The sequence below is a fragment of the Cannabis sativa genome, chromosome 8 (genome assembly GCF_029168945.1).
Source record: "Cannabis sativa cultivar Pink pepper isolate KNU-18-1 chromosome 8, ASM2916894v1, whole genome shotgun sequence".
NCBI lineage: Eukaryota > Viridiplantae > Streptophyta > Magnoliopsida > Rosales > Cannabaceae > Cannabis > Cannabis sativa.
In genome coordinates this window covers 45427014-45446650 of record NC_083608.1, presented here as the reverse complement: position 1 = coordinate 45446650, position 19637 = coordinate 45427014, and the positions used below count along the sequence as shown (strand labels likewise).

The following is a 19637-nucleotide window of genomic DNA, read 5'->3' as shown; positions in this document are numbered from 1 at the left end:
TGATATTTTTATAAAATTTTCTTCTTCAATAATGTGCTAAAACTTATACTAAATTTAGCACATACTTAAATTATTAGATTAAATTTAACTCAAAGTATAGCTTTACGTAAAACACACACACAATTAATGCATATTTTTTATCTATATTATTACCATTTAACATTAATAAGTTACTCCGATATAATTTTTTAATCATAAAATTACTATTATTTTCAAAAAAATAAATTTAATTTATTAATTATCATTAATATGTTAATATTGCTAAATTTAACACATTTTTTAATCTATACATTGAAATTGTTACAACAAATATTTAAAATTTTAAATCTTATTTTCCTCATTATAAACCATTATAATTTTTCTTAGGACGCACACAATTATTATTTATTTTTTTTTAAAATACCAAAAACAACACTTGATGCACTACAAAACAAAATTCCCCAAACGAATATTATAAGATTAAGATGCACGTTGTTTCTATTTATTTTATTTTATTTTATTTTTTGAAAATTACATATATGATATAATATGTAAGTGAGAGTTAAACGAGAGAAAGAAACCAAGGGAAGGGAAGGGAGGCGGCGACTGGTTTTTTTGTACCATTTTCGTCTTTTCAAACTTTTGGACCTCGCGGTCTCACCTACACGCCGCCGTAGCTCTCTCTCTCTTCCTCTCTCAAGAAACCCTACACAGAGCTCGAAGCTCCAACCTCAAAGCTCAAAGCTCTGCACATTCATTCTTTGAAGGTGTGTCTCTCTAATATCTCTCTTTTTTGAATTTGTGCTATTGTTAAAGTGAACTTTGCAATGAATGAGGAAATGCATTTAGAATCATGAATTCGTGTTTTTCTTTTTGGTTCTTGAATGAGGGGATGAGTGTTGCTCAGTAAATGCAAGTGTTTTCTGGTTAAAGTTATTGAAATTTGAGTTTTTTTTTTTGGTTAATCTGATTTCGGGATCTTTGAATTTTTTTGTCATCAGAGAAAATTGGCACTTGACTGAATTTGTCGAAATAACTAGGCTTTTTCAGATACTAGATCCATTGAGATTATTTTAACAATGGAGATAGCATTGCAATATTGTGGAGCTAAAACTCCATGCTCAGTATCTTCGAGGAGGCTATTCCAAAATCAGCCTTCCTTGTCTCAGCGGCTTCGTTTTGCATCTTCTGTGTCTTCCAGCTCTAAGGGGTTGTATTCAAGTGTGAAAGTGAAACAATTATCTTGTGGAAGTAAAATTTTGAGCGTTAGTTGTGAAAGAAGTGTAGTTGATGTGCTTGAAAAAACTCAGTTAGGGAATCAGAGTCTTGACGAGAATGAAAAGCAATTGTCTTGTGTCATGAAGTTTGGTGGCTCATCTGTTGCCTCTGCTGAGAGGATGAGAGAGGTTGCTGATCTTATTCTTAGTTTTCCAGAGGAGAGACCTGTGATTGTTCTCTCTGCAATGGGGAAAACCACTAACAGGCTTTTACTGGTATGTATCAAACATCTGTAGTTCTATTATTGAGATTCTGTTTATTTTCCTACTTCATTGTTTACATAGTGATTCTTAACTTAATATGGTTTTTCATTTATTAGGCTGGAGAAAAAGCTGTCAGTTGCGGTGTTACTAACGTTTCGAGTCTTGAAGAGTTGAGTTTCATCCAAGAATTGCATCACAGGCAAGACAAAAATTTTCTGATTTGTAATTGTTCAGGTCATTTGTAAATACAAAGAGAACCAAAATAGTACTTTTGATTTTTCTCTCACATCATCTTAGTCTGCTCTACACAGGACTGTGGATGAGCTTGGTATAGATAGGTCTATCATAGCAAGTGAGTGTTCTCCCCACTTGAAGTTTGCTTTGTCTTTGTCTATTTTAGCTTTTTTGCTTATTGTGAATCAATTTTTTGCAGGTTTCCTGGAAGAATTGGAACAGCTACTGAAGGGGATTGCCATGATGAAGGAGTTAACGTTGCGGACAAAAGATTATTTGGTCTCATTTGGGGAGTGCATGTCAACAAGGATATTTGCAGCTTACTTAAATAAGATTGGTGTTAAGGCCCGCCAAGTAAGTGGTTTCCCATTTTCTTGAAAGCCTACTGTGGCTTAGGTTATGTTGCTATTAATCTATGAGGTCTTTGATGTTAACTAATTAGAATCATGGTGTCATATTATTTGAACTACAACCAATACCTTTATACGCTCTCGAAACCACCACTCACCCACCTTTGTGATTGCATTTGAACTAGTTTAAAGTGGCCCGGCCTGTTTTAGTTGTCAATTTCATTTCTTCTAGAGAAGTTTCGATTGGTTGGTCTGTTATAAGTGGTGACAAACTTTAACATTTTGCTCTGTTTTGCAGTATGATGCTTTTGAAATTGGTTTTATAACTACAGATGATTTCACAAATGCGGATATTATGGAGGCCACATATCCAGCCCTTAAACAAAGGTTATATAATGATTGGATAAGTGACCCGGCAATCCCAATTGTTACTGGCTTCCTTGGGAAGGTGTTCTTGCTGGCTAGTTACTTCATATGGATTCTTTTACATCACTGTAAATTATTGCAAATGCTAATAGCTCCTCCTCTTTGCCTTGTAGGGATGGAGGTCTTGTGCAGTGACTACATTGGGTAGAGGTGGTAGCGATTTAACAGCCACAACCATTGGCAAAGCATTAGGGTTGCGAGAAATTCAGGTGTAGGCCTTGTTTCTACAAACAAAACATAGTTTAATCTATTTACTTCACTGACAGCTAATGCTAGTTTTGTTTCAAACTTACAATTTTTTTTTTGGGTGTGGAGTAGGATTCTAGCGTTGCACTTTTACACTAAGTTACTGTCTTTGCTTTGGTCAAATAAGTTAACTATAGGAAGCTTATTATTTTTAATCTATTTCAGGTGTGGAAGGATGTTGATGGTGTTTTAACCTGTGATCCTAATATATACCCGCATGCAGAACCTGTCCCCTATTTAACATTTGATGAGGCTGCTGAACTTGCATATTTTGGTGCTCAGGTATCATCATATTTTGCTGGTGGTACTCTAGTGCTGTTTTTATACTTCTCTAGAAATGCCTTGCAAACTAGCCCTTATCAATTTTTTTTTTTCTTTCTAAACATAAGCTGAATGTTGTTGCCAAGTATTCAATTATGGGTTTTAAGAATGCATTGCTTTATTAGTCCAATTTCGGTGTTTTCAACTGGCATTACATATTGATGATGAAATTATTTTATGATGCATCTTTTGTTACAAGTAATTTAACCACATTAGGTTTTTATTCATGTTTGTTAGATTCAACTACATGGTGTCAATCTTGAAACCGAACAAGATACTTTTAAGACTTTTAGGGAGGAAATGAAGTTGAGTTTTGAGAGAAATTTGTTCCTTTTGCAGGTCTTGCATCCACAGTCCATGAGACCAGCCAGAGAGGGCGATGTTCCTGTTAGAGTTAAAAATTCTTATAACCCTAAAGCACCAGGCACTCTCATCACCCGGAATAGAGATATGACTAAGGTATAGTCAGAAGAATTGAATGCCCAAAACTCAACTGGCGCTGAAATCAGTATTTCACCATATATCTATGTTTTATTCTCGTATCCTTATGATTTGCAGGCTGTACTTACTAGCATTGTCTTGAAGCGGAACGTTACCATGTTGGATATTGCCAGCACTCGCATGCTTGGTCAATTCGGTTTCCTTGCTAAAGTGAGCATAATTATTTGCCACTTTTTCTGTTTTGACTCATTCATCTTGCTGTTATCTAATATCAAGAACTCTTTCTTCCATGCTAGGTGTTTTCGATATTTGAAGATATGGGCATATCTGTAGATGTTGTAGCTACTAGTGAAGTCAGTATATCTTTGACATTGGATCCTTCTAAGCTTTGGAGCAGAGAGCTAATTCAACAGGCATGCGTACGACACAACATCATCCTCATTACATGATTTTGTTACTAAATTCTGCTCTATGCTGAACACTAGAGTTCTTTTGTTCTGTTTGCAACTCATCTAATCTAATGTTCGGCAGGAACTTGACCACGTTGTAGAAGAGTTGGAGAAGATTGCTGTCGTCAAACTTCTTCAGCACAGATCAATCATATCACTCATCGGAAATGTCCAGAAATCATCGTTAATACTAGAAAAGGTACTGGATTATAAAAGCTAAAGCTACTTATAGCAATTACGAATTATCCAAAGCATATTTTTGTTCGCGAATCATAAAGAGTTTACTCGTTTTACTTTGTTACAGGCATTTCGTGTCCTTCGAACTAACGGGGTCAATGTTCAGATGATCTCTCAGGGTGCATCTAAGGTAACTATATTTCGACGAGTTGTAAAGAGTAGAACAAACATAGTTTCGGTTCACTGATTTCTTTCGGTTTTCGTATTGACATAGGTTAATATCTCATTGATCGTAAATGACGATGAAGCAGAGCAGTGTGTTAGAGCTCTTCACCAGGCATTCTTTGAGAGCAATTGCTCTGAAATGTCTGTTAAATCATAAAATTGTCACAAGTTGGCATTAAGCTATTTATTCACCCCATAAAACAATAATATATGTTGTCTTGAAACTAAATTGCTTCAAGATGCATAATTGTTGTTCATTATTATTGCTCCTTAGGTGTTGCAATGTTAGAACTTAGAATATTGTTTTTGATGATTAGAGACTAATATTTTTGTCTTCTATAACTAGGATTGTATGCTGTTGTACAATGTAATTTTTATTAGGTTCCCATATGCTTTATGCTTATTTATTTATGTTGGGAGTTGGGGGTGCTATAAAAAGGTGAGTAATAGATCAGTAGCTAGCAATGCTACAATATATTTTGGCAATTTCAGCACAAATTATATTTGAAATGGAGGCTTATTTGTTCACTTTTATTCCTACAATACATTTTAAATGTTAAAACCAAAATTTAATGTATAATACTATAATATTGAATTTTTGTGGTTGATAACAATTATAAATACGTTATAAATTATCTAATATAACATTGTGGAAGTAAATACTTGAATTTGGTATCAAGTCAACTATTTAATCTACCAACAATTATTAGAGCACTATGGACAAGTTAATTATTTTGAAGAATTTTTCAAATTTTAAACAATCAACCCTATAGTATTTATGATGTTACGAATCATCACATTATATAGTATACTAATCTTAATCGTACTTCTATTTAATTTAGACTAATTAGAATTTTTGCTTCTTAAATTTTGGCATGTATTAAATTATGCCCCTGAACTTTTTAGGTCGTTAAAAATGCCTCATGAATTATTGAGATTGTTAGATTTAAGGATTTTTTTTTTCAATTTTAATAAAAAAGTCTAATATAGATGAAAGTTCAAGGAACATGATTTAGTACATGTCAAAATTTGAGGGGTATAATTTGGTAGATATCAAAGTATAGGAAGCATAGTTTAGTACATAAACAATCACTTAAATAGTAAAATTGAATGAAATTAGACTAAAGTTCTTAAATCCAACAATCTCAATAGTTTAAGGGGTATTTTTAACGATTTTAAAAGTTCAAACATAATATGGTACATGTCAAATTTCAGGACAAAAATTCTATTTAGCCTTTAATTTAATGCATGTCAACTAGTAGGAGAACATATAACACCCAAATTAATAAAATTATAGTTATAAAATGTTATTCATGATATATATTAATTTCTTTTAATTCTTTTTTGTGAAAATGACCATAAGTAGAAGAAACGACAATATTCTTGGATAGTCTCAAGGAGCGACATCTTTTATTAAAAACGAAGCGAAACTATTGGGCCTGGACGCAGCCCATTGATGAAACGTAATTGAGGCCCAATTCAGCCCATGCTAGCACGAAGAGTATATATTGGCAGCTCTCCATTGAGCTAAGCCCTAGGGTTAGAGAAAATAACAGTCTCAGTCATGGCATGTACAATCGATTTCCGTTGCTTAGATGAAGGGTTTGGCGGCAAAACCTACAAACGTAAAAGACAAGAAGCCGAAAACAACATCGGCAACGGCGAAGATGTCGATGCAGCCATGGATGTCGATGACTCAGCTCCTCCCTCAGCAAAGAGATCAGCTATAGCTTCGTCGGAGAATCCTGACAAACCGATCTTCGGAAACGCGACTTACGACGGCGTCATAGCCGGAAGAGTCTCCGGTCGTAAGTGGAAGCAGCCGAGGAAGCATAGGGCTTCGGCGACTATGGTTAGAAAGGGAACGAACTTCGAAGAGAGAGCGAAGGAGAAGGAGATAAAAAAAGCTTACAGAGAGAGGAAAGAAGAGCTTAAGGAAGAGATTAGGAAGAATAAAGTTGATAAGAGGAAGCAAAGAGAAGAGAGGGAGAAGAGGAAGAAGGAGAACATATTGAGATCTGGTACTAAGCTTCAGAAGATTACTAATCCCAAAACGCTTAAGAAACTTGCTAAGTCTAAACAGAGGAAGTTACTCAAGGTTGTTCCTGATGATTTGCTAGCCAATAAGAACAAGAACAAGAACTAGTAATTTTCTTCATTCCTTACCTATTTTTCTTTTGTTTAGATTATGTAATTTTCAATTTTGTTTTCTCCATTTCTAGCTAGAGAAGCTTCTGTTTTTTGTTCCTTTAATGAATTTGCATTAACAAAAAAATTATATATACATAATGAAAGTTTTCATATGTGATGTCTATGAAATTATCCATTTGAACTCGTTTGATTGATATTTTCAGTTACTAAAATGAAAGTAGATAACTTGTTGAGTTGTTATATTTAATGGGAGCTTTAGAATGAGTTCTTCAAGCTTTCAATTGGTTTTTTTTAGCTTTTCAACATTGTTTTGTACAGAACATCAATCACTGGTTTTTACAAGATTTTCCCGTAGAGATTTCTGGGGGGTTCTTAGGGCACACGCCAAGATTCAATCTTTGCTGGAAGAACTGCATCTTATATATCTATAATAGTTATATATATACATTCAATGGACTCTGATTAGTGAACCAAATTTGCCTGTGTTTCATTGTTCTTATATTGCATTGTTGGGTTTTTAAATTTCTGGCTAGTAGAGAGCTTTTGCTTTCATATGATATCAGAAGTAAGCATTTGGTTAGAGAAATGACCAAAAGGGATCGTAAGGTTTATTTTCTTTATGCTAGTTTGTGAAGATTTAGCTCAATAAAAAAATGACAGAACTCAAGACTTGTGATTACACAAGGTTACATTACAATGGTAGAGTAGAGATTAGAGAAGATTTGGCATGTTCCCATTTTTAGACTATTTTTCCCTCAATCGTTCTAGGATGGAAAATTTGGTAACTAGGTACATTTATCAAAGCACATTTATATTTTGCTATTTGAATTTTGTAGCTATGCATATATACCTTCATGTTATTGGCTGACCATTTTTTAGTTATAAGCAACATAAGAATCATTTGACTAACAAAAATCGTTGAAACCGTGTGTCAAGGGCCTACAAATTCAATCGAGAATCAAGGTACTTAATTTTGGGTTATCATATTTCAATCACAAAATAGTTGTGTAAAAATATTATATTATACAAAGTACATAGCAAAACTAAATAAATTTAAGACTTTCACACTGAAATTTTTAATTTTTTTCTTTTTTTACTGTGAGGTGGATGTTTTTTAAAAAATTCTGTGTAAATTTTATAGTGTTTTGTTTTTGAAAAAAAATTATATTGTATACTAATTTTATTTTATTTTTAATTTTTATCTTTATTTTTATATTTTTTAAGATATACCCACTTTTATAGATGATATTCTTATTTTACCTTTTAGGTTGACATAAATTATGTGTTAGACTTAAGTGGAGAGTGAAGGTTGGGCAATCTACTAATAAAAGTGGGTACTTTTTAATGAAATATAATATAAAGGTATTTTTGATTAATATATAAAGAAGAGGTATTCTCAATTTATCCCGTTATTATTTCTTCTTTGAATGAAAATAATCTTTATTAAACAGAAACATCCGCTAAAACAATGAACTGAAGAGCAAGGGGAACATTGCTCTCAGTAAAACGACAACCTGACCAATAACAAGCACCACATGCCATACAGTGCGCGGTTTTGTTAGCAGACCGTTTAATATGACCAATAAAAGCATTACTTAAAGAAGATAAAATAAATTGACAATTTTGAACAAATAAACCAAAAATAGAAGGCATAGAGACCGAACTAAGAATAGTCTGAACAACTAAAATGCAATCCATCTCTAAAATGACATTTGACTTGTTATTCCTCTTTATCCAACTAATTGCCTCTTTGATATTTAGAATTTCTGCAATCTCGGGTTGGCAACTGACCGAAGAAATAGTTAAAAACGTCTCAATTATTCGACCATCACAACCACGTGCTACAAAACCAGAATCGATCTTATTGGTGTCTTCAAAAATCGTCCCATCAACATTAATTTTTAATTATCCAGCAGCCGGTTTGGACCAGTGTTTTCTTGTGTCAGTGCGATTGGAAGCTAAGGAAACCAAGTCGAGCCGCTTAGACTGAGCACACGTCCATTGTAAATTGTTGTGTTATATTATTTTACGGTTGTTTTATAAAAAAAAAAAAAAAAAAAACAATATTTTTGTAAAAAATTCTGCGACAGTAAAATTGTAAATTTATGTTCAAAATTTAGTATTTTAGTAAAAACCTAATAAAATTTAATAACACCAAATATGTACTTTTATAATTTTTATGAGCTGTCCTTTGAACAATTTTGGCAAGCTCTTACAATTTTTTCGATAAAGACTTGACCAATCACAAGTCCAAAAACGTTGGGTATAGATTTTGTGTGGTTGATAATCTTCTCTTTAAACACTTTGTGAAATCTCATCTATGATGGTAGAGACAACAATAACATGAATTTCATCTTTCATTAATCAATGGAAATTTTCTCAAATAAAGCATAATCTTCAACATGAGGACACATTTCAAATGAAGCAACAATTGCAAATGGTAGGTTCTTAATAGACTTGGTTTGAAAATAGTACTTCTCAAGAAGAAGCTTGGAACATAATAAGCCTCCTTAAATAGAAAGACACCATCGAAGCCAAGTCTAGTGATGGCCAAAGTACTCCATATTTTTAGAATGTAGTTCATGCTCTATTAAAAAGAGGTCCACCATTCAAATTGTTCCAAATAAATTTTGCAGGATTTTAGCTCGAAATTGAAAGAAGGAATTTAAGGGAATGAGTAATAAGGTGTATGGACAATATCATTTTAGTTCATTGTTTGTAGGATTTTGTACCATATATCTCACGTCTCATTTATTTAATTTTTCAAATTAAGGGAATGGGATCTATCAAAATAATTATTCTGTAATTGCTGCAACCATTTTTTTTTTTAATTGTAAGGACTATTCTACATGGGAAATTTGAATTTATATGCTTAAATAATTAAAAAATTTTATTATTATACCAAAAATTTACACTATAAAAAAACTATACTTTTTTTTTCAAAACCCCAAAAATACCCCCTCACAATTCTCTCTCTCTCTCTGCATCATCTCTCTCTCTCTTTATCTCTCTCAGCCAACTCTCTCTCTCTCTCTCTCAACTCACAGTCGACCCCAACGCCACCCGAACCCAAACCCCATCCCCATCGGACCCAAACGCCACCCACTCTCGGACCCAAACGCCACCCACGACACCCACTCTTTCTTCCTCTCTCTCTCTCAAATCGCAGAAAAAAAAAAAAAAAAGTTTCGGGCGATGGTCGGACCTTGGGGTCAGATGGGGTCCGACCAATCGGACCCATCGGACCCCAAGTCGGACCTTTCTCTTCCTCTCTCTCTCAAATCGCAGAAAGTAAAAAAAAAAAAAATTCACAGCCTGGTCGGACCTTTCTCTTCCTCTCTCTCTCAAATCGCGTAAAGAAAAAAAAAAAAAAAGTTTCACGGCTGGTCGGACCTTGGGGTCCGATGGGGTCCGACCAATCGGACCCATCGGACCCCGAGGTCCGACCATCGGACCTCTTTCTTCCTCTCTCTGAAATGCGAAGAAAAAAAAAAAAAAAAAAAAAAGAAAAGTCCCACAGCCGAAGGTTTCGTGGGTGGCGTTTGGGTCCGAGAGTGGGTGGCGTTTGGATCCGAGAGTGGGTGGCGTTTGGGTCCGATGGGGATGGGGTTTGGGTTCGGGTGGCGTTGGGGTCGACTGTGAGTTGAGAGAGAGAGAGAGTTGGCTGAGAGAGATAGAGAGAGAGAGAGAGATGATGTTTGTGAGGGGGGTATTTTTGGGGTTTTGAAAAAAAAAAGTATAGTTTTTTTATAGTGTAAATTTTTGGTATAATAATAAAATTTTTTAATTATTTAAGCATATAAATTCAAATTTCCCTTCTACATTTCCATCCAAAATGGAAAGAATTTGTGAAAACTATTCACCTTAAGGAGATCAATTACCTCAAAAAGTGATATTTGACTTTATTTTGGAAATTTTGATTAACTTAAAATAGAATTATATTGTGTTAGATTAGTAAATATTGTAAATATTAAAAGGATTGGAAATTTTATTGATAGTTAGAAAAAATATTTGAAAGAGATATTTGTGATATAAGTTGTAAGTAGGGAATGAATTTTTTAATCTAACTAATTTTTTGAATAGTTTATCGTGTTTAAAATAGGTTTAAAGTTTTTTAAATACGCGTAGTAAACTGAAATATCAAAAACTCTATTTTTGTATGGTAAATTTTTTAGAATTTTTCAAATATTTACAGATATGATATTGTAACTATAAAAAATACTACCACTATGAAAAAAATGGAGAAGTTGAAGAATACCCCTATTTTATACATTGACTACATTTACCTTCAAATAAAATTTAACTTATAAATACCTCTTTTTATGAGTATTATACCTAAATTATTCTCACGCACTCACATAATTAAGACATAATTTCAAACATAATAGATTTGTAAAATTTGTGGAAAAGTTGTGGTAAAATTTTGATTCGAGAAGAATAAAAAGTATCGTGAATTGATAGGGGTAAAATTAGTAAAATAATTGAAAAACGAAGCAAACATAATAAATTTTAAAAGAGAGGGTAAAAATTAAAGACATCAAGTTAAAAGAGGCATGTAATGTAATTTCCTGATATTATTGTAACTATTAAAAATACTACTAGTATGAAAAAAAAAATTGAAAGAAATATACCAACATATAATTTTAGGGGTGAAGGTTGAATAATAGGAGATTGTAATTAACACTTCTTTCTTAGAGGTATTTATTAGACCACATTTAATACTTTTAGGCATATCCAAATTATATATTAGATGTTAAATTTTAACATCGGATTCGATCCTATTAGTATTAGCCATCCAATCGAATTGAATCGATTCTATCCATTAAATATATAATCATGCATATAAGATTTATTTAAATTTATCCAATATTTTAGTTAGATCCAATATTCATTAATTACTCATCTAAACTAAATAAAAATACTAACAATTTTAATTAGATATTAAGTGTATTAAATTTTTAAACAACACATACAAATTCAAATCAATTTAATTGGATATTAAAAAATAAGATCTAATCAAATCACAATTAATTTACATAGGAGTTAACTAAAATATTTAAAAAAAAATCGGTCAAGGTGAATGTCGATGGTGCGACTTTTGAAGCTCATCATAAATTTGGTTTTGGTTGTGTTGCTCGTGATAGTCATGGTAAGCTTATTGAAGCTATCTCTGCGAGTAGATGGGATTGTGTGTCTGCAGAGATAGCCGAGGTGATTGGTATCAAGGAGGCACTTAGTTGGATAAAGCGCAAAGGGTGGGATGAGGTGGTTCTTGAGTCTAATGCTTTGGTTGTGGTTCAAGCGATTAACAGCTCAGTTCATATGCCATCCCAATTTGGTTTGTTAGTTGAGGACTGTCGTACTATTTTATCAAGTTTAAATAATGTCCTTGTCTCTTTTGTTAATCGATCTGCAAATAATGCTGCCCATTGTGTTGCTAGGGCCTCTTATTTATCGTCAGATGGTATGTTTAATGAGCTGAATGCTCCATCTTTCTTGTGTGACATTGTTCAGGCTGAGGCCTGATTTTGATGAAACCTTTGATTCAAAAAAAAAAAAAAATATTACTAAAATATTTTACATAGGAGTTAACTAACTAAAAAGTTTGGACATGATTATTGTTTTTGTTATTATTTTAATTTCTCCCTTTTCTTATTCTTTCCGTAAAATGGGCTTAATAGATATTCTTAACTCAGAAATTTGTGGGTTAGGAACCAAACCAGTGCGAACTCAGCTACATCGCCGGAGACCTACCAGACCAGAGCTCCGGTCAGGGATCGACGACGGGGTTCATCTACTCTAAGGCGAGATCTAGTTGGCCAGGGACGGTTGAAGACCGACCTTAAAGGTTTCGCAGATCTCCATTTCTGTATATGATTGCTTAGGCTATGAGCTTACAATGAGGTCTCTTCAGAAAGCTCATAGCCATGGAAAGCGCCCTACGGTTATATATTTGGTGTTTGCTGCTGCATTTTTCGCTCTTCTCGTTTTCGGAATCCAATTCTCTTTGTTCACAGGTTCTTACAGTTCCTACTACTACTCTGACTTGATTTTTCTCTAGGTGATCTCGATTCGATTTTAATGTTCATGTTTGCTATTACAGGTGCTCCTTCCAATTCAAATCAAAACAAATTTGAGAAGTTAGATCTGAAGACTCTTCAACATGTCCGAATTCTTGAGGAGTTTCAGTCCAATGTTCAACAATGCGTGGTTTGCCTCTTCTTTGTTCAATTCCAATGTTCATCAATTATATCAAAATTAGATCTTTTTTCACTTTATAACTTGGAATTTAATTGTAGGCAAACAGAGGCCTTGGACTCACTGCTCATATAACTGATCATTGTAACTTGGTCCTTAAGTTTCCACAAGGCACTAACAGCACCTGGGTTTGTTCTCTTTATTCCTTTTTTTCTCACACATTTACTTCATTAAGAAAGAAAAGTCAATTACTTTAAATTTAAACCACCCCTTCTTAGTGTTTTAAGTTTTTAATGGCAGTACAATGAGCAATTCAAAGTTTTTGAACCATTGGAGTACAAGTACAACATTTGTGAGACACTTCTACTTTGGGAACAGGTTACTAAACTGATTATCTTATAATCATTAGTTATTGTAGTTAGCTTATTATGAGGCCAATTACATTTGCTTACTTACATTTTTTTGATGGTGTAGTATCGTAACATGACTACTGTGCTCACTAGAGAGTATCTAGATGTTCGGCCGGATGGGTGGGAAGACTATGCAGCAAAAAGGATAGCACAGTTGTATGATTATGAAAGCCTTAGTTTCCTCATGAACCTCTTGTGATTAATGTAGATGAATGATTTAATTAGTTGTAAGTGAATCTGATTATTTCATTGTCTTGGTTATAGGGGAGCTGATAAATGCTACAACCGGACACTATGTGAGGAACATCTCAATTTGATTTTACCAGCAAAACCCCCTTTCCATCCTAGACAGTTCCGCACCTGTGCAGTTGTTGGAAATTCAGGAGATCTTTTAAAGACTGAGTTTGGAGAAGAGATTGATGGTCATGATGTTGTAATACGTGACAATGAGGCTCCTGTTAATAAGGTAGAAAGCTTTAGAGATATTTCCTATCACTAACAAAGTCTTTGTCTACAAAAGTAGTTAATGAAATGTATTTTGCCTTTCCATGTCCTTTGTAGAAATATGCCAAGTATGTTGGGCTGAAGAGGGATTTTCGACTTGTGGTTAGGGGTGCTGCTCGTAACATGGTTGCCATTCTAAATGGGTCGGGTGAGTTATGAAACACATGTTATTTACCTCATTCTTGTTAATTGTTTACTAGTTTTATATTTTTGGGAAAATCATTGAAGAAAGTTATTGATGCATAATTTGACATTACCGTAGTAGGGTTTTTTACAATTTTCTTTTGTTGCAGATACTGAAGTACTCATAATCAAAAGTGTGATACATAGAGACTTCAATACAATGATCAAGGTGATGTTTCAATCTGAGTTTTTTCCTATCTATATTCATCATTGTAGATTACTGTGTTAGTGAGATTTTACATTTATTTATTGGATTGGTATTAGAAGTTACTGCTGCCAAGGATTTTTTTTTTCCTTTGGGTGTGGTCATGATCTCTTGATCAGGAGTTACTCTTGTTTAACTTAATTACTACACAACACTTTTCTATTCACTGATGTAATAGTCCATTAATATTTGAAATTATATCGTGTTGCAGAAAATTCCAAATCCAGTTTATCTTTTTCAAGGAATTGTGCTACGTCGTGGTGCGAAAGGAACTGGAATGAAATCCATAGAACTAGCACTCTCCATGTGTGACATTGTTGACATTTATGGTTTCACAGTTGACCCTGGCTATACTGAATGGTCAGTTAACTCCTGTTATACATATATAGTTTATTGTTGTGTGTTCGTTTTGGAAAGACATTCTTCAGCAACTTCCATTGCTAATAATTTAGTCTCACCTTGTAGGACAAGATACTTCTCTACACCCAGGAAAGGGCACAACCCCCTGCAAGGAAGAGCATATTACCAGCTCCTAGAATGCCTCGGTGTAAGAATACATATTTGAAAATTCTATGTTGTTGGAATCTATGGAAAAGTTGTCTTAACACAGATGCAATCTTGATGACATAATCTAATTCGAGGTTGTATTTTCCCAGGTTATTAGGATCCATTCACCCATGAGATCCAAGAGGAAACAGGATTGGGCAGATGTGCCGACTAGAGAAATGATACAACAAGCTCATGCAGCGGCCTTGTATTTGAAGAGGGGTGAAACTGGCGATTTGGGTCAGTTTGGTAGTTGTAAGGTGTGGGGGAATGTGAGCCCTGAAAGCGATGGACCTGTGTCGGGGTCTCCAGATATGAGCAGTGTAAGAAAGTCATCAAATTACAGTAAATGGGAAGTTATGCCTTTTGAGAGTTTGAGAGAAGCAGCACAGGAACACTATCATCAAATGGAGGGAGTGTCTCTATACAAAATGGATGGAAACAAATTGGATGATTTAGTATGCGTGAGACACTCGTAAAAAGATGGCATTCTAACCATGGCGGCCGCGCCTAACAAGGTACTCCCATTTTTGTTTTCTGGAATTTCAAGTGAAAGGGCATGTGAATTGAGCTTTTGTGCTGCTGCTACTCTGCATGTTCGGCTATTTTCGGATAAACTAGCACGAGTAGCAGCAGCAGTGGCGGTCATCGAAACCTATAATCATTTTAGTGAGGATTTCAGGGAAGGGATATAGTGTGTTACATGGAAAATACAATAAACTTTTGTCTGTAATTTTCTTCTTAGTTTTGGTGATGGGGTCATATCTAGGTTTGATATTGTACTAAGTAATGTAGCAATTGAATTCAATGAAAGTATATTAATTATATTACTATGATCTTAAAAATGGCTTACCGTGTACATATTATATCTTTTATCTTTTCTATATTATTATCTATACAACAGAATTGAATATCATAATCATATGCATGTAAATCCTTCATTTTCTTTTGATAATATTTAGGGTTTGTGCTTTAAATTCACCTGTTAAATTTTTTACCAAAATATCTACAATGCTGAAATAGTGTAATTTAAAATTTTATTTTCATATTAATGGTATTAATAAAAAATATTTTCGTTTTAAAATTTTAAATTTCATGTTGGAAAATTAACAGATGTCCTATATTTCTGTTTAGAAAAAAAAAATTAACACAATATAATTTGATAATGATAGTATTTTGGAGTAAATATTCTAAATAATCTAAAGAATAATGTTAAATACATACTCTAATTGCACAAAATAATATGCATTAAATAACTATTTATATTTTTAGGTAGGGATCAAGTTACTTTTAATTATATAGTCAAAAAAATTATTTATTTTATTTTATTTTATTTTTGTAAGAGTAACTTTTTTATTTGTTTTTTTTAGATAAGAGTAACATTTTTAGGTTGAATAAAAAATATCATGCAAAGGTGCAAAGGTTCTTCCATCTATTAAAGTTTATTGTCTGTTCTAAGTATGTTTAGCCAATTCATATGCTACAATATTAATTTTGCGACTTACATAAGAGAAAAAATACTCTCGAAAAGCTAAACAATAAGACTTCAATATCATAAAGGATACCCCATCTCAATCTAGCATACTGTGGACAACTCCAAAACCAATATTAAAGACAACGAATATGACACGATTCACGTGATAGGTAGTCCAACATCTTGGGCCCATCTCGATCCTACCTTTCTACTTGGAAGATTGTCAATAAACCTTTAACACAAAATCAACCATTATAAAACAATCATCAGTTCAGAATCCTTCTAATAAAGTTCATGATATAATAATTTTAAAAAAAAGTATTGTAATAGTAACATATCCCATTGAAGTTCTAGGATCCTTAAATAACTAAGTGAGTGAAGTAAAATACACCTGAAAAATAAATAGGTAAAATTCAATTAACACACTGATAAGTTAAAAGTAAGGATTTTAATTTTATTGTAGAAACACATTCATTAATCTCTTAATGAAGAAATAACTTATGATCTTGGAGCTGAGAGTATTACTGCTACCTTACACTATTTGTAGGATGAACCCACAAAAAGATTTAAACAAACAACCATACATATATGGCACCAAAACAAACCACACTAGGCACATAACAAATTACCATATATGGTAACAAAACAAGCCATGACGAACATAGAAACAAATACCATATCCACAAAATGAGAAATTGCACATTTATAAAATAAAATATTTTTTAAGTTAAATGTAATTAGTCCAAAAATTTAAACCTAAAAAATATGGTCTTAAAAACAGTTATCTTATAATTAGATATCTCTAAATGTAATTAAAAAAAATATATTAAAATAAGAGACAATTAAAAATTTTATAATGATAATCCAACTTAAAAGTATTATGACAAAATTAGTTAAACTTTTTGTATTTGTTCGTATCAGAAATTGTCTTTAAGTTAGTTATATTAAAAAAAAAAAAAATTGTCGAAAATTGAGCTCATGGTCCTATTTGTACAATTTTAAAAAATACAGGATTCATTTTGTTATTTAACGAAACAGAGAGTCTAATCTATAACTTTTACAAAATACAAGGTGTAAAATAATATTTACTTAATAAAAATTCCATAAAAATTAAAAAGTAAAATACTTACGTGGCAATTCATAATTAACTTAGTATTTATCAACTTTTTTTCCATCCTAGAATAATAATTGAGAGAAAACAGTCCAAATAAAATGCTTATAAATATCTCATCCATGATGATAGGAACATGCCAAAGCTTCTCTATCATTGTATTTGTAACCTTATCTAAATGCACAAATATCTTGCTTCTTCCATCACTAAATTTATCCTATAAATTTGAGCTTTACTTGATATGATCATTCACTCCAATTCCAAACCCCAAACACAAACTAAAAAGCTTCATCTTCACAAAATTACCATTTAAAAATTAAAAAAGAAAAAAATGCAGGCAAGTTTGAGTATTATTTCTCCTACTCTTATCCCTTTGAAACCCTCCAAAAAACCTTCTCAATTGACCCTTTTTCCTTCTAAATTAAGTACTTCTTTCACTTCCCGTAATTCTAGTGTCAAAGCAAATGTTGTGACAACCAATGATACGAATACAGTTAATTATAACTCTCAATTCTCGTAAGTATTTTAATTACTTCAAATATGAAATACTTTATTTAAAAAAATAAAAAAAAACTCCCGAAAATAATTATTACAGAGACAAAGTTAGAATTTTTATTCTAGAGATTCATGATAGAATTTTATTTTTTCTTCAATAAAATTAGAGTAACTTATCACAAAATAATATTCGTTTAATAATTTTTGTATCTAAATATATTTTGAATGTGCATATCATTACTAAAAACAACTGAGGAGAGCGTACTCTCCCCGAGCACAAGCTGTCTCCAAATGTGCCTTCATTTTGGCTTTTAATGGATTTTGTTTTGTTCAGTGTGTTCCCTGCAGAAGCCTGTGAAACAATAGGTGGAGAGGCATGTTGGGAAGGCATGTTTCCTGAAGCAAAGCTTCAACAAAAGCAGACTGACTCAACATCAACTTCAACATCATCTTCAGAGACCTTTGAAAGAGAATATTTTGAGTACAATGATCCAAAAACGTAAGCATGCATATATATACTTTAATCAATATATTTTCTTTGGCTAAATATTTTTAATAATAATAGTTAAAAATGTTGTATTGAATTGGTGCAGAGTTTTTCGAAGAGAGGCTTGTGATGATCTTGGTGGAGAGTTCTGTGAGCATGACTATCAGAAGAGTGTGTACTAGAGAGAACATGACTTGGTTTTTAGTGTACACAACACTCTTTTATTATGTTATTATTTAGTCTTGAATGTGTATAAATAATATGATGATCCGAATGAAAAAAAATATATATATTTAAGTAGAACATGATTGCTATATTTAACTTGGAAAGGATTTAAGGGTATTAACCAAAGGGAAATTTGATTTTCTATACTTAGAAAATCAAAAAAAAATTTCCCTAAACCAAAAATTTAAAACCTAAAAAAACTATTCCTTTTTTTTCAAAACCCCAAAAATACCCCCCTCACAATATTCTCTCTCTCTCTGCATCATCTCTCTCTCCCTCTATCTCACCCCAACCGCCCACCCTCACCCGAACCACCCTCACCCACCCACGTCAACCCCAACGCCGATCACCACCCTCACCCCCGTCGACCACGACCCCAACCCCTCCGACCCCAACCCCAACCCGAAAGAGCAACCCCAATCCGACCCCAACCCATCCGACCTCTATCTCTGAAACTTTTTTTTTTTCCTGCGATTTGAGAGAGGGAAGAAGACAGAGGTCCGATGGTCGGACCTTGGGGTCCGATGGGTCCGATTGGTCGGACCCCATCGGACCCCAAGGTCCGACCGTCTTTTAAATTTTATTTTTTTTTTCTGCGATTTGAGAGAGAGAGGAAGAAAGAGGTCCGACCGTCTTTTAAAATTTTTTTTTTCCTGCGATTTGAGAGAGAGAGGGGAAGAGAGAGGTCTGATGGTCGGACCTTGGGGTCCGATGGGTCCGATTGGTCGGACCCCATCGGACCCCATGGTCCGACCATCGGACCTGGGGTGTGGGATTCTTGGGACCGGCCGAAATAGAGAGAGAAAGAGAGATGCTGTGAGAGTTTGGGGGTATTTTTGGGGTTTTGAAAAAAAAGTATAGTTTTTTTAGGGTTTAAATTATTGGTTTAGAAATCAAATTTTTTGATTTTCTAAGTATAGAAAATCAAATTTCCCTAACCAAAAGGTCAAAATAATAATTGGTTGGGTATTCCTAATTACAACATGGTGAATTGGAGCCCAAGTGACCTTCTCCATCGTAGCAAATAAGGTCTTGGTGAACATTTCTTAGATGGGGTTGAAACTCTCTTGAACCACATAGGTAGCTCTTCTCCTTTTCAGGACCATAATAATCAGAGACATAATTAAAGAAAGTAATGATTATCCATCAGTTGGTTAAGTGAGCTCAGAGTAAAGGAAATAAAGGAGCTCCCATGTTTTTCCTCTAAAAGATATTATTTGCATTAATATTATTGTTATTGTGATTTTGATGTGTACTACTGATTGAGAAGTAGATAAAAAGCTTATCCATTCTCTATGTTCTTCACTCCAATCCACATT

The 19637-nt window shown here is 33.3% G+C and overlaps 4 protein-coding genes across 5 annotated transcripts; all 4 read left to right on the top strand.

The window, feature by feature from the left end:
- The first annotated feature begins 510 nt into the window (after nt 1–510).
- On the top strand, nt 511–4719 carry LOC115700829 (aspartokinase 2, chloroplastic). Of its 2 annotated transcripts, none has more exons than XM_030628494.2 (14): nt 511–746; nt 981–1472; nt 1577–1659; nt 1772–1812; nt 1894–2048; nt 2343–2492; nt 2584–2679; nt 2882–2998; nt 3377–3496; nt 3596–3688; nt 3775–3897; nt 4010–4126; nt 4232–4294; nt 4379–4719. In XM_030628494.2, exons 2-14 carry the CDS (start codon nt 1059–1061, stop codon nt 4484–4486), a joined length of 1680 nt encoding a protein of 559 aa, XP_030484354.1. In that variant the 5' UTR covers nt 511–746; nt 981–1058; the 3' UTR covers nt 4487–4719. The 2 variants fall into 2 exon arrangements, with proteins under 2 accessions (XP_030484354.1, XP_030484355.1); XM_030628495.2 differs by having other exon boundaries at nt 512–746; nt 3775–3891.
- Nucleotides 4720–5830: 1111 nt separating this feature from the next.
- Nucleotides 5831–6632, top strand: LOC115700967 (protein PXR1). The gene has a single exon (XM_030628649.2). It carries the CDS (start codon nt 5894–5896, stop codon nt 6473–6475), a length of 582 nt encoding a protein of 193 aa, XP_030484509.1. The 5' UTR covers nt 5831–5893; the 3' UTR covers nt 6476–6632.
- A 5464-nt stretch (nt 6633–12096) lies between these two features.
- On the top strand, nt 12097–15371 carry LOC115699727 (sialyltransferase-like protein 1). The gene is made up of 11 exons (XM_030627263.2): nt 12097–12497; nt 12584–12690; nt 12780–12866; nt 12979–13056; nt 13153–13244; nt 13353–13554; nt 13650–13740; nt 13886–13944; nt 14192–14340; nt 14446–14527; nt 14637–15371. Exons 1-11 carry the CDS (start codon nt 12380–12382, stop codon nt 15003–15005), a joined length of 1434 nt encoding a protein of 477 aa, XP_030483123.2. The 5' UTR covers nt 12097–12379; the 3' UTR covers nt 15006–15371.
- A 1980-nt stretch (nt 15372–17351) lies between these two features.
- LOC115701498 (light-regulated protein 1, chloroplastic) lies at nt 17352–19573 on the top strand. The gene is made up of 3 exons (XM_030629311.2): nt 17352–17627; nt 17941–18105; nt 18200–19573. The coding sequence occupies exons 1-3, from the start codon at nt 17443–17445 to the stop codon at nt 18273–18275; spliced, it is 426 nt and encodes a 141-aa protein (XP_030485171.2). The 5' UTR covers nt 17352–17442; the 3' UTR covers nt 18276–19573.
- Nucleotides 19574–19637: the final 64 nt, after the last annotated feature.

What these genes read in the sequence shown, in the direction of transcription:
- LOC115701498 (XM_030629311.2), top strand. Translation starts at nt 17,443, where the DNA reads ATGCAGGCAAGTTTGAGTATTATTTCTCCTACTCTTATCCCTTTGAAA. An exon ending in AATTATAACTCTCAATTCTC is followed by an intron (nt 17,628 to 17,940) that starts GTAAGTATTTTA and finishes TGTTTTGTTCAG; the next exon opens with TGTGTTCCCTGCAGAAGCCT. An exon ending in GAGTACAATGATCCAAAAAC is followed by an intron (nt 18,106 to 18,199) that starts GTAAGCATGCAT and finishes GAATTGGTGCAG; the next exon opens with AGTTTTTCGAAGAGAGGCTT.
- LOC115700829 (XM_030628494.2), top strand. Translation starts at nt 1,059, where the DNA reads ATGGAGATAGCATTGCAATATTGTGGAGCTAAAACTCCATGCTCAGTA. An exon ending in ATCCAAGAATTGCATCACAG is followed by an intron (nt 1,660 to 1,771) that starts GCAAGACAAAAA and finishes TGCTCTACACAG; the next exon opens with GACTGTGGATGAGCTTGGTA. An exon ending in CATCGTTAATACTAGAAAAG is followed by an intron (nt 4,127 to 4,231) that starts GTACTGGATTAT and finishes ACTTTGTTACAG; the next exon opens with GCATTTCGTGTCCTTCGAAC.
- LOC115700967 (XM_030628649.2), top strand. Translation starts at nt 5,894, where the DNA reads ATGGCATGTACAATCGATTTCCGTTGCTTAGATGAAGGGTTTGGCGGC.
- LOC115699727 (XM_030627263.2), top strand. Translation starts at nt 12,380, where the DNA reads ATGAGGTCTCTTCAGAAAGCTCATAGCCATGGAAAGCGCCCTACGGTT. An exon ending in ACTTCAATACAATGATCAAG is followed by an intron (nt 13,945 to 14,191) that starts GTGATGTTTCAA and finishes ATCGTGTTGCAG; the next exon opens with AAAATTCCAAATCCAGTTTA. An exon ending in GACCCTGGCTATACTGAATG is followed by an intron (nt 14,341 to 14,445) that starts GTCAGTTAACTC and finishes CTCACCTTGTAG; the next exon opens with GACAAGATACTTCTCTACAC.